Raw genomic sequence first — 12,317 nt, 5'->3', positions numbered from 1 at the left:
GCTGAGATGGTGCATGGCCAAGTGCTTGGCACCTGGGATGTGGCGGCTCCCGGGGTGACTTGCCAAGAGGCACCTGTCTCCGTCGCAGGCTGTTAGGAGGCTTGACAAGAGACGGGGAGCTTAACGTGCCACTAAAAACCTTGGCACTGGGTTTTTACATCCCTGACCCAGGAAACAAGATTTCAAAGTCCTTTTATATTATCCTTATGGGGTAATACATTCTATTCTTCACAGCCTGAATCTGTTGTATGCTCCGCTAGCAGCGTTTCTGATGCTCTGGTACAAGGGAGCGCCCATTTCCATGCCCACGCTGAAGCCCAACAGTACCTTTCGCACCTAAGTGCGCTCACACCAGAAGGCTGTTTGTGAACAGCCAAGGGGTGAAGAGGAAATTATTCCAACTCCTAGCTAGCTTGGTTTTCCTCAAGGCCTACATCTGATTTTGCAACCTGCCTTTTCAATTCCCACCTCCCATAGCTGAGCCTCAGCTGAGCGAACTGGCCGAATTCCCACCTCAGCAGGCTCAGCTCTCTCTTGGTCACCCTCCTCTTAAAGCCTCTGTCACCTCCCTGTCCCCTCACTGCTTTTCAGCTGACTGCCACCTCCCAGCCTTGGGTCTGGGAGCACAGTGTCCCAGACTGAGTAAACCAGGTCTAGCAGAGCTCCTCTGCTTGGGATCCGTGCTTCAGTGCCGCTGCCTTACTGCTCGGGTATGGGTTTGAGTCCCCAAACCAAGGCTCCTTGTCGGTGCTAAATAAAAGCAATGTGAGGTTTGGGGCTATGCAGGGCTTCCACTGAACTTACTGAACTTGTCAGCACTCAACACCTTTGAGAATCAGGCTGCACCTAAGTTTTACTAGATTCATAGGGTTTAGAAACCTGAATTGAAGTTAAAACCTCTGATGGGAGGGGTACGCTAAGAATGGCTTGGTATAAAACAAAAAATTTCAAGAAACTACCTAGGATGTTCTCACTAGGATGAGAGAGTAAAGACAGAAAGGTAGGCAATAAAATGGGTTGACAGTTTTAAGAAATATATTATTGCAAACTGGCTACTTGTGTATTTTAGCAGGAGTGTGAGTGGGGAGAAAGCAGGGTGCTGGCAGGCTGGTGCAGACAGCGTAGAGTGTGTGTCGGGCTGTGAAAACACATATCCAGGTGAGGGTTTAGCAAGAAGCTGTGAAGTTACAAATGGGAGGAAATAGTTGCTTTTGCTAATATTCAGCCCGGAGGTGACAAAAAGACAGATTTCCACTCTTGCCCCAAATGGCAGATTTATAACATGCAGAAAATTGACTTGCAATGCCAGTCCCCTGGCAGCTGGGAAAGTCTCCGAGCCCCGCATGTGAAGTTTGCTCTGGGAGTGCTTGGTGGCTTTGGTGGCAGGTAGAACGGGTTGGACCTAGCTTGGGAGCTTCGTTGTCTAATGGTGACATGTCAGAGAACTAGGAAGGCAGGCTGTTAAAAAGGCTGTTCCTCTGAGCCACACGCTGTTGATAAAGAAAAAGGGGATACAAGTATCCTCCTCCAGCTTTTAGCATTACTTTCTGGAGCCGAGCACTGAGCAATGTAACGTTTTTGCTCTTTTTGTCAGTTAGCAGAAGAGTTGTGCTGCTATGCATAATACAGGAGCTTTAAAAGCAAACATGCATGCAGCGGAGGTGTTGGAAAATCCCTGTAGCCATTGGTTTCTGAGAGTAGTGTTACAATCACAGAAATACATTCACGTTGCTGCTGCTCAACTTGTGATCGTACGCAGTAGAAAGATGCTACCTAAATAAACACCCAAGTCCGTATGGAGACTTGTTTCATATTCTTACGGGCAACCTGGTGGTTTTCTTTTTTCCCCTCTGGAAGATGCTACTGTGGCGTCTGCTACGAAAGCTGATGTACGCTGGCTTCTGACACTGATAGTGATTGCCAGTGTGTAATGTCAGGGCACGATGAAAGGCTACGAGAGAGGGAACAGGAGCCCTGATTCCTGGAGTGGTGCTCAGGAGTCCTGAGGTTTTTGGCTGGGAGGTGACTTTTTAAATGAGTAATAAGAAACCTTGCAAGCCTGACTTTTGTGCTTTGCCGTTTGGGTGCATATTCTGGACTTGATGCAGGTGGAGAGACTAGTTCCAGGGGTCATCTAAGGGTGGGAGTGAATGGGGGAAGATACCATACCTTTTTGGGGAAGGGAAAATATTTTTGTCATTCCTATCAGTAAGAATAACAAAGTGACCAAACATAGGAATTGGCAGACTGCATCACCCTGTGCTCTGTCTCTCCTAGGCAGCCAACAGCAGAGACACCGACAAGGATATTCACAGTAGGCAGAGGAAAAATAATCTGCCTCCCGTCAACATCCTTTCCTAATCCATAATAACTAGAGGTTGGTTTCAACTCTGAAAGTGCAGGGGTTTATATCCTTCCCAAGACGTTTGCTAGCGTTAGCTGTGCTTGTTCGAACTATTCTTGTTATCCACATAAATGTGCAGCCTTTGCTCTCCACCTCTGCCCTGTCATTTTGTGCTGGTGAACGGAGCTGCACTCCCCGGGTTTCTCTGGGAGCACATCACTGACGAGGATGTTCTCTGTCCTTGATATTTCTCAGTCTTCAAATCCACCCTGATTGGCAGCCAGCCCTCTAGCATCTGTTGGATTGGTTTCAAGATTCAGTGGGATTTTTTTTTTATTTTTTGCTTAACTCTTTCTGCTCTTTTCTAAATTTTGCACTTTATAGCTGAAATGGGGCTCACACAGATTTTTTTCGCATGGGACCAGGCAGCTTTTCCATTCCTGAATCATAAACTTAGGAAAAGGTATTTCTGGAAAAAGCGTCATGGTATCCAGAGGAGATAACTCAGAGTAGAGGAGAAAATAATGTTTTAAAATAAGCAAGATGGTAATTATGTGCTCAGATAACTTCTAAAAACATCTCAGAAGTTTATTCGCAGAAAATCTTCCTGAGAGCCATTTGCAGTCAGATATGAAAACAGCTGGGGTTGTCATGGTGTAGTAGATCGTCTCTGGTTAGGCTAGGGCTAGAATTATTGCCAAACAATTTGACGTGTCTGTACTTTCAACCTCTCACAAGTTGGTAAGAAATTCTGTGAAAGCCCCGTAGCAAGCAGGCTGTGATTGTATATCTGCCATTAGTTCAGCCCCTTCAGAGTTTCTGCTGTTTATTCACTTGCTCGCTTTAGTAGACAATGACATAAATGAGTCTCCTTGGATGAAATCCTGATTCCATTTACGTATTTATTTCATCGATGCTAGGATTACAGCCTGGAGTTCAGAAACATGAGGATAGGTTATACACGCAAGCCCTCGACTGCATGGCTAGGAAGTCAGGCCCATCTGTGGCTGAATTGCAAGGTCCTGATTATTATCTGTGGGTGACTTACAATCTTTTTTGTTTGCTGTTGTGTGTTGCTGTAGAAGTGGAACGCAGTTTCCAGGCTAAACAACAAAATCCGCTTAAGCCATGGAGTCCAACCAGGAATCCTCGCTCTTCCTGGTGAAGATCTTGGAGGAGCTGGACACGAAGCAGAATACCGTTTCTTACCAGGACCTCTGCAAGTCCTTATGTGCGAGGTTTGATTTATCCCAGTTGGCCAAGCTCAGAAGTGTGCTGTTTTACACTGCTTGCCTGGATCCTAATTTCCCAGCGACTTTGTTCAAAGACAAAATGAGATGCACTGTAAACAATCAGCAATCAAAGAAAATCATGGTTGCAGCAGATATAGTAACAATATTCAACCTCATACAAATGAACGGGGGAGTGGCCAAGGAGAAACTTCCAGTTGCAAGGCAGAAAGTGAAGAAGAAAGAGTCCTTCGAGTCCTGTAGATCTGACACGGAAATCTGCAATATGGCAGACTGCATGCCCAACTGCGAGCTGAACGACCAGGAGTTTAACCGGGGCTTTCCAGTCAGAAGGTCTTCAAAATGCAGAAAGATGGACTGCAAAGACTGTCAACAGTTTGTTCCCTCGTCAGAACCCAACTTTTTACTCGGCGTTAATAAGGAGATGAAGGGCCGGGCTGCCTCTCTGGACAGGCTGCAGGCGCTGGCGTCCTACTCCATCACCACATCTCCACCATGCGAGATGCAGAGTACGTACTTCCCCATGAACATTGAAAATGAATCTATTTCAGACCAGGACTCCTTGCCTATAAATGCAGGCATAAAAGAAACCTTCATTTCAAATGACGAGCCGTTTGTGATGCAGTCGTGTGTCCAGAAAAGAAATATATTCAAAGAAGATTTTCATAATCTGATTACAATATCTCCCAACTTAATACCGTCCAACAAAAAGTCAGAGGATGGACACAGAGAGCCTCAGAACAGGAAAGAAAGCTCTAAGCAGGCTTTCTTCAACCACAGCTTTGAAATGCCATACAGCAGCCAGTACCTGAATCCAGTTTATTCTCCTATACCAGACAAAAGGCGAGTGAAGCATGAAAGTTTAGATGATCTTCAGGCTTCAACGTATTTTGGCCCAACTACTGTTCTCGGGCCCCAGGACACCAAAAAGTGGACCGGAAAGCCAACCAAGCAAACTGCCTGGCCAGCTAAAAGCTGGAGTTTAAATACTGAGGAGGTACCTGACTTTGAACGATCATTTTTTAATAGGAAGCAGTCTGAAGAGAAGCCGCGATACCAGAGTTCGAACAATGCATCTCCAAACTTTCCTTCAGCTGACAGGCATCAGTCCTACTTAAACGTAAAGGATCAGCAACCAATTATGCAGGCAAACTACGCTGTGAAACCAAATGGGCATAAACCCAAGGAAATTCCTTCCATACTAGATGTGGAGAAACACGAGCCGGTCAAAAAGTTTAAGGATAAAAGCATTAATTGTACTTCTGTTCAGATCTTAAGCGTTGACAGGACCACGAGTGTTGGGACACAAACGGAGCAGCAAGTTCTGGACCACAAGAAATGCAAGGATTTGTGTGCGGCAGGCCAAGCCAAGTATGGAGAGCGGCACTCTCTTAAGCAGTCGGATGATGACTCTGAAATTGTGAGCGATGACATCAGTGACATTTTCCGTTTTTTGGATGACATGAGTATCAGCGGGTCGACGGGAGTGATGCAGTCTTCATGCTACAACAGCACTGGTTCCTTGTCTCAGGTGCATAAATCAGACTGTGAGAGCTCACCTGAGCACAATTTGACTAAAGTCTCCAACGGGAGTGCCTGTAACAAATTAGATAAAGTGGTCCGGGCAGATATCAGTAACACAGATGATGAACTGAAAACGAGTGTCTGCAAATTAGTTTTGAGGATTGGCGAAATAGAGAAGAAACTGGAATCTCTCTCAGGTGTCCGAGAAGAAATCTCCCAAGTCCTGGGAAAATTGAGCAAGTTGGATCAAAAAATTCAGCAGCCAGAGAAGGTTAGCGTACAAATAGATCTCAATTCTTTGACAAGTGAGGCTGCATCAGATGAGAGTAACTCCCCACAGATATTTCAGTGCCACAGTGCTCCCCATGGAAGCAAACTAGAGAATAATCCAGAATGGTGCTGTTCAGATGCCAGTGGAAGTAATAGTGAGAGTCTTCGAGTAAAAGCCTTAAAAAAAAGTTTGTTTACTAGGAGGTCATCACGATCATTAACAGAGGAAAATAGTGCAACTGAGTCCAAAATAGCAAGTATTTCAAACTCTCCCCGAGACTGGAGAGCTATTACTTACACCAACCAAGTTGGCATTACGGAAGAGGAGATGAAAGAGAGAGATGGAGGAGAAAATAAGGAGTGGCACAGGAAATCTAAAGAGGTAATTTCAACTTTAACTCACATAATAAGCACTTAAAAATAATCTAGTTATGAATGTCTTCCATAGTCATCACAAGCCTCAGGGTATGACAGTACTTTGCCCTGCCATATTATGCCTGTCTTTATTGTTATCATAATTGAGTGATTTTGTACCTATATGTTCTTGCTTGGCAGCTGCAATATGGTCAAGTTGTTCCTTAGAAGCACTTTGCTTTTTTGAAAAGGGAGGGGGGGTAATGTGGGTGAGATCTTCGGAAGATGATGACATTCTTCATCATCAGCGGTGATATAAGGAAGCCAGGTAATTAACTTGGTGAAAACGGCGTGAGGAAAATTGAAATTCTCTAGTGGTTGTTTTAGAAGGGATCTTTTGAAATTACACTGTGATGGCTTTTATCAGAGAAGTATGTGCATATTTAAAAGGTAACAAAATAGATTCATGGATTCAAATCCCTCAACAAAAGAATCCTTGTACGTGTATCGTGAGATGCAAACTGTAGTTATTTTCTTTATATCTGGCTTTCACGGTCATTTATATGAGTCTTAAACCTCCCGCTGAGGAAGCGCAGCATAGCTGTGGTCTTGTTTTGCTCACTCAGAAAAACTCTGCCCATCCCTCCCCACAGCTGCCCACTGCCACCTTCACAGATTGCACAGCTATTGTGGCTGTCCTTGCGCTGGGCTCCGGTTGCTGCTCAGCTGAAACTGCATGTTGTGGGTGGTTGTTTCTGTTTCATGGACAGTGGAGAGGGTTGGGGGTCCTTTGGCCCTTTCGTCAATCAGGACTACAGGCATGCTGTGCCTCCTTATGGGGAGGAATGAGGGCAGAGAAGGGTTGAGAAAGGAGAGGAAGAGGTTTGATGGAAATAAGTGCAGTTGGATGAACAAGAAACCATAAGCCATGCGTTATTAGCAGGTTGCAGAAGGGGAAGAAGGTTAACCTTAGTAAGGCCAAACCTTGGCTCTTCTGTGCATTAATCTGCCCAGGATGAAATGCTGGCTTTGAAAGTCCCTTCCTTACTCCTGCAGTAGACCATGGCTGACGTTGGATTGGTGCTATGGATGGTGCGGTGTCAAGGGGGTGCTACCTGGGGGTTTCCCATGAGACTTCTTTGTGTGAAGATTTGATCTGGAAACAGAAATCTGGAAGCTGCATGGGGCTCTTAGCTTTTTCCAGATCAGCTAGGCTTTTTTGGATGTCAGGGCCAGTTTCAGAATAGTGCAAAACCTAAATTTCCTCTGTTGAATCAGCTTTGTGTTCATGTTATGGTGAACAAGAAACTGTGTCTGTAAAATACCTCTTTGGTCTGGTTGTGAGAAGAGGGTGGGCAAATGGATTAAGGCCATCCAAAACCTTTGTCCTAGCTGGCACTTTTCTTACCATGGCTTAAGCAATATCATATGGTGAGTCTGAAAGGAATATCTCTGTCCTTTGTGTTTAACCCCCTCATAGTCCTGTTTCTTCTCTCAAATTCTTTTGAACCCTATTGCAGGCAGACAGGCAATACGAAATCCCACAGCCACATAGACTCTCTAAACAACCAAAAGATGCTTTCTTGATTGAACAAGTCTTTAGTCCTCATCCCTACCCTGCATCACTCAAGTCACACATGAAAAGCAACCCGCTCTACACAGACATGAGGTTGACAGAGCTGGCTGAAGTGAAACGTGCCCAGCCATCATGGACCATAGAGGAATACACGAGGAATTCGGGGGATAAGGGCAAGATTGCAGCATTGGATCTACAAGTGAGTCTTATTTGTTTAATTTGAATGGCTTGATTGTGAATGGATGTTGCCAGAATATGCATTTAAGAAAGGATTTGGATAGGAAGGAGCTATGTGGTGTTGAGCCTCTGATCTTGCTGATCCCTATCCATCCTGGCCAGGGACAAAGAAAAATGTGGATGTTTGCTTGCTGGACGGTGATCCTTGACAGGTTGGTGCTCCCAGCTTATTCTGCAATGGAGAGGTGTCTGCTAAGCCATTGTGGTGTTAGTAGCTCTAAAGAAGAGTTCAGGGGTAAAGGGGTGCAGAGATGAACCAGTCCCTAACTGCAGCAAGGCAGAGTGGTGCAGAAGCTGGCATTGCTGCTTTTTCTTCTATCCTTGTTCTGTCTGAACTGTTCACAGAGAATTTCAGTGTTAGGGCTTTTTCCATTTTGCTAAGAACATGAGACATAAAATTCTTGTAGAAGATGCTCAATACCATGACTGTTTTTGAAACACATCACTGTTGCAGCTTTGAAATGGCTGTTGGAAACCAGAGTCACGTGAAAAGCAGATCAGCTAATGGTCTGTCTTGTTTGCATTTTAGTTCAGCTTGGAAGCGTGCAGGCTCTTCTGCAACAAGCAGAGCAAGTTACTGGGAGACAAATGTAAATTTTGGATTTAAATTTTCCCAAAGTGTGGTGTATTTGAAATCACAATCCTGATAGATAATGGGCTGCCCAGACCCAGGACTGAGTGCCCATGTTGGATACCCTGTCTAGCCTGATAAACACAAGACATCTTCTAGGAAGGAAGATATCTGAGCACAGGTTTAAAGAGGAAGCATAAAGAATGCCATCCAAAATGTGTAAAGATCAAACAAATGTTGCCATATTTGGTCATGAAACACAAAATGCATCACATAACGAAATCCATACTGATGCTCAGATCACTGTGTATCGTTTATATGCATTTATACAGCAGCATGCAGAGCCAGCAGGGGGAATGGTGCTGACCTCAAGCATTTTGGGCTCCTTGCATGTGCGTGCATGCCCCAGAGCAGAGCAAGCTGCCTCAGCTAGCTCCAGGTGCGGCAGGAGTTGGGGTACACTGATCTACAGCTCGGGGCTTATCAGTGCCACGCTAACACGGCTCTGTGATCAATGGTCTGTGCGGTGCAGCCATGCCCAAGCAGGGAGTCTGCTTGTCTCCAAAGCTTGTCTGCCAGGGAAGGTGGCATGCAAGAGCCCGAGACTTGCGGCTCCACATCAGCTCTTGATGGCTCAGTGCTGAGGTACCTAGCCCGGCTCCAAACCCATCAGACTAAGCCCTAGTAGAGCATCAGGATACTGTGAGAAAGACTTGGATAGCCCAAGGAGAACTGCCATGCCTCAGGACCCTACGTTAGCTGGTTTGGAATAAAAACCATCACCCATGCAGTGCTGTAGTGCAACTCCCACGAGCGTTTGTGCAGGAATTTGTGCACAACAAATTCACCTCCTGGCTCGGCTCATGCAAACTTCCCTGTCCTCACCAGCCCCTGCTACTTGCTGTGGCTGAAGCGCACTTGGAGAGAAACTAGGTAGCACAGAGAGCAGGTTGCATCTTGCCTCAGCTGCCTGCTGCTTTTTGGGACTTAAAAAGCATTAGAGGGCTCACTAAATTCCTAACCCTGGCATTGCTGACTGTATGCTAGAGTAGGGACAGGCTGAAAGAATTTCCTCTGCAGCAGGCAGTCGCAAAGCATCCCTTACCTGCTGCGCGGAGGCAACAAGGGAGGTGATATTTGGAAGCAAGGCTCCCCTGGGAGAAGTGTCCTCCATCTGCTCCTCGTAGGGCCATTTTGTTGCCTGTAAGAAGCTCTGCGCGACTGTGAGCAAACCAGAGAAATCGGCTTATTGCCATCATTTATCTTTAGGATAAAGGTGATAAAACTTTACTGGTTTGATTCTCTCCCTCCAAAAGGACTGTTAGAATTGCATCTACTCTGCAAAGCCCATGTCTAGACTTTATAATAGAGCTTACTGACAAACTTAAAAAATAGACACAGACTGATGAGTGGGTTTTTTTCCCAGTGATTAAGTTTATTAGAACTGAAAGTAAATACATTATGCTTTAATGAACATTCCTACGTCTGGCAATGAAATCGGAAAGGAAGCTGATTAACAGTAATGGGCCTTTTTAATAATGCATCTTCCTTCTGAAGTAGTTAAAAGGTCAATACCAAGGCAGAGAGGTCCAAAACTGTAATTTCCTTGAAGCATAGCATGGCTATCTTTGGGGTTTTTCTACCTTTGTTTATTTAAAATTTCTCCTGGTACTTGACGAGACTGCTGGGTTTTCCTTTAAAAAAAGAAATTGCAAAACTAGTCAGGCCAAAGTTTGTCCCAGGTGTGGGGTCTGTGTGAGGTCTCATTGCTTTGCTCTGTGGTGGATGATGATCCACCGGGATGAAACATTGTCAGGCTGTTTTCTGATGCCTTAGAGATGAGGGTGCTGATTTTCTTCAGAAGGCTGGAATAGGTCATTCGGAGCCCAAATGGTACAATCTCAGACTCTGCCGATGGTCTCTGTTTCAGCATGCTAGTGCTATCATAGAGATGTCCATTAAATGATCATAAAACCGTTGCTCAGTTTTAATTGTTTATTTCTGGGGTAGCTATGAAATCACTTCGTGTAATAGTTCTGTACATAAAGCAAACACTGCTTTCAGGCAAAGTAAGGTTTCAGCCAGTAGCTCGTGGCCACAAAATCTGAATTAGCCAATTAAAGGCTTACCCAAATCCCTCTCAAGTCAGCTGGAATTTCTTTGTGTGCAGTCCAATGGGCTTTGGATCAGGTCCGTTACGAGCACAGAAATGGTGTGTGTTCGGGTATTCTCACTGGAACATTTTTATGTGGACTCTTTTTCATTTTTTTTAAAGAAAAGGCCTTTTGGAGTCCCAGACACAGGAGACAGCTTCGAGGAAAAGCTGTCATTTTTCAAAATGTTCTTTCTGCTTTATTCCTTTCTGCTGGTAAGTGCAATATAATGCCTAGTGTTTGGGTTTCCCCCATTTTCCCGAACAGAAAGGATGAAGGGAAGAAAACAAGCAAGGTGGAAATGCAAAGCTTGAAGAGCTCAAATTCTATGGAAGAAAAAACTAAGAGATTAAAAAAAAAAGTTCAGATGGAGACATTGATAAAGTTCCCCAGGTTGCCTTTAATTTTCTGACCAATTCAGATTTCCTTCACTTTTTTTGGTGGTTTTTTGTTGTTGTTGTTGTTGGGGGTTTTTTGTTTGTTTTTGTTACCTGTGTGGAATGGGAGGGCAAAGTCTTTAATTTCTTAAGCATACTCTTAAAATCACCTCCAACCCAGAGAGAGACTCGGACTTTGGCAATGAGCAGAGTATTGCCTCCTGTGGAAATACAGATTGTGCCATTGGGGTTAAATGATCTAATCTGTGGAGAGATGGTCCAGAGTAATGTGTGGTACCAAATCGTATGCCAGGTGCCCAGTTCCCCTTCTCCTCCTGCCCCTAAAACTGAGACAACATCATGCACCCAGGTGATTTTCAGACGATGGAGCTGGAAGGAGAGCTAGAAGCTGAGGGTCACCTTGTCCTGGGTGATTTCATGGAAGCCCACGTGCAGCCCCCTCCACCGGGTGTTCAGCCCCCGCTGCCTGCGGTTGTGTGTCCCCATGCTGAAACGAAGGGCCGATGTCCCCAGGTGTTGCATTCTGGAGGGGGTCTGCAAATGGCCCGTCCAGAGGGACTGGGCGCCCGATGGGGCTGGGCAATCGCGCCCTGCAAGCAAGTTATGGTAGCAAAATTAGGGTTAGCTTTATAAAATGTAGTGCATGAGGAGTATATGTTAAGAACCCTTCCCATCAGTTGGGCTTTAATAATTTAAAAAGCAGTAACGGACCGGTAGTTGCTGACATCTCTGCTGTCTAGCAGATTAAAGAGATCTTATTTAAATGCCATCCAAGATGACGAAGTTTCCGGCAAATCAGAGGTACGTGAGGGATTTTGCAGCAGAACGATACCGTTGCAGGAGTTTATTTTTTGCAGTATTTGTTGCCACTTTTGTCAGCCTTATGGAACTGGGATCAGGAGTTGAAGGGATGTGAGAAGCGGCAATAACCCACTTTATCCTGACAGCAGACCCAGATGCAGTTGGGAGGCCTCCAGGCACATCTGCTTTATTTATTTATTTCATTGATGACAGATCCCAGACAATTAACAACTGTTTCCTTTTAATTTTTAGACTCAAGAATCTTTAAACCCAAACAACTTAGAATACTGGATGGAAGACATTTATACTCCTGGCTATGATTCCTTATTAAAACGCAAAGAAGCTGAGTTCAGAAGAGCAAAGGTTTGCAAGATAGCTGCCCTGATAGCAGCGGCAGCTTGTACGGTTATTCTGGTCATTGTAGTTCCCATTTGTACAATGAAATCCTGAACCTGCGGACAGACCCGTGACTCCCAGCTGCGTGTATCTCGGATAGCTCATGCTGTGTTTCAAACGTCTGAAGGCAAAGCTGTAAGGAATTTGCTAAGGAAGAATGTTCTGAGGATATCTGACGGAGAATGCTGTAAATGTAGGCAAAACACAAAACAACTAGAGAAACTTTTTTTTTGGAAAAGTATTATTTTAAATAACAGACTGTGTGGCGGAGTTAATGGGAACTCGGTTCAATTTTTATGCATTTTTAAAAGTGCAATATTTTTTTTTTTCCTAAAGAAACAATATAATGTTTTACAGAATCAGAGACTGATGAGAATCCAGGCAAAAGAGGAAGGTTGTCTGAGCTATGTTGCATTTCACAGAGGTATGGGTACATGGAGGTA

At 44.8% G+C, this 12,317-nt stretch overlaps 1 protein-coding gene across 1 annotated transcript; it reads left to right on the top strand.

The window, feature by feature from the left end:
• Window positions 1-3,472: 3,472 nt before the first annotated feature.
• MINAR1 (membrane integral NOTCH2 associated receptor 1) lies at window positions 3,473-11,928 on the top strand. Its single transcript, XM_075504202.1, has 3 exons — window positions 3,473-5,770; window positions 7,263-7,517; window positions 11,731-11,928. The coding sequence occupies exons 1-3, from the start codon at window positions 3,473-3,475 to the stop codon at window positions 11,926-11,928; spliced, it is 2,751 nt and encodes a 916-aa protein (XP_075360317.1).
• Window positions 11,929-12,317: the final 389 nt, after the last annotated feature.

This window comes from Mycteria americana, chromosome 6 (genome assembly GCF_035582795.1).
Source record: "Mycteria americana isolate JAX WOST 10 ecotype Jacksonville Zoo and Gardens chromosome 6, USCA_MyAme_1.0, whole genome shotgun sequence".
Lineage (NCBI taxonomy): Eukaryota > Metazoa > Chordata > Aves > Ciconiiformes > Ciconiidae > Mycteria > Mycteria americana.
Note: the sequence above shows the minus strand (reverse complement) of the source record. Positions and strands in the feature narration are given on the sequence as shown.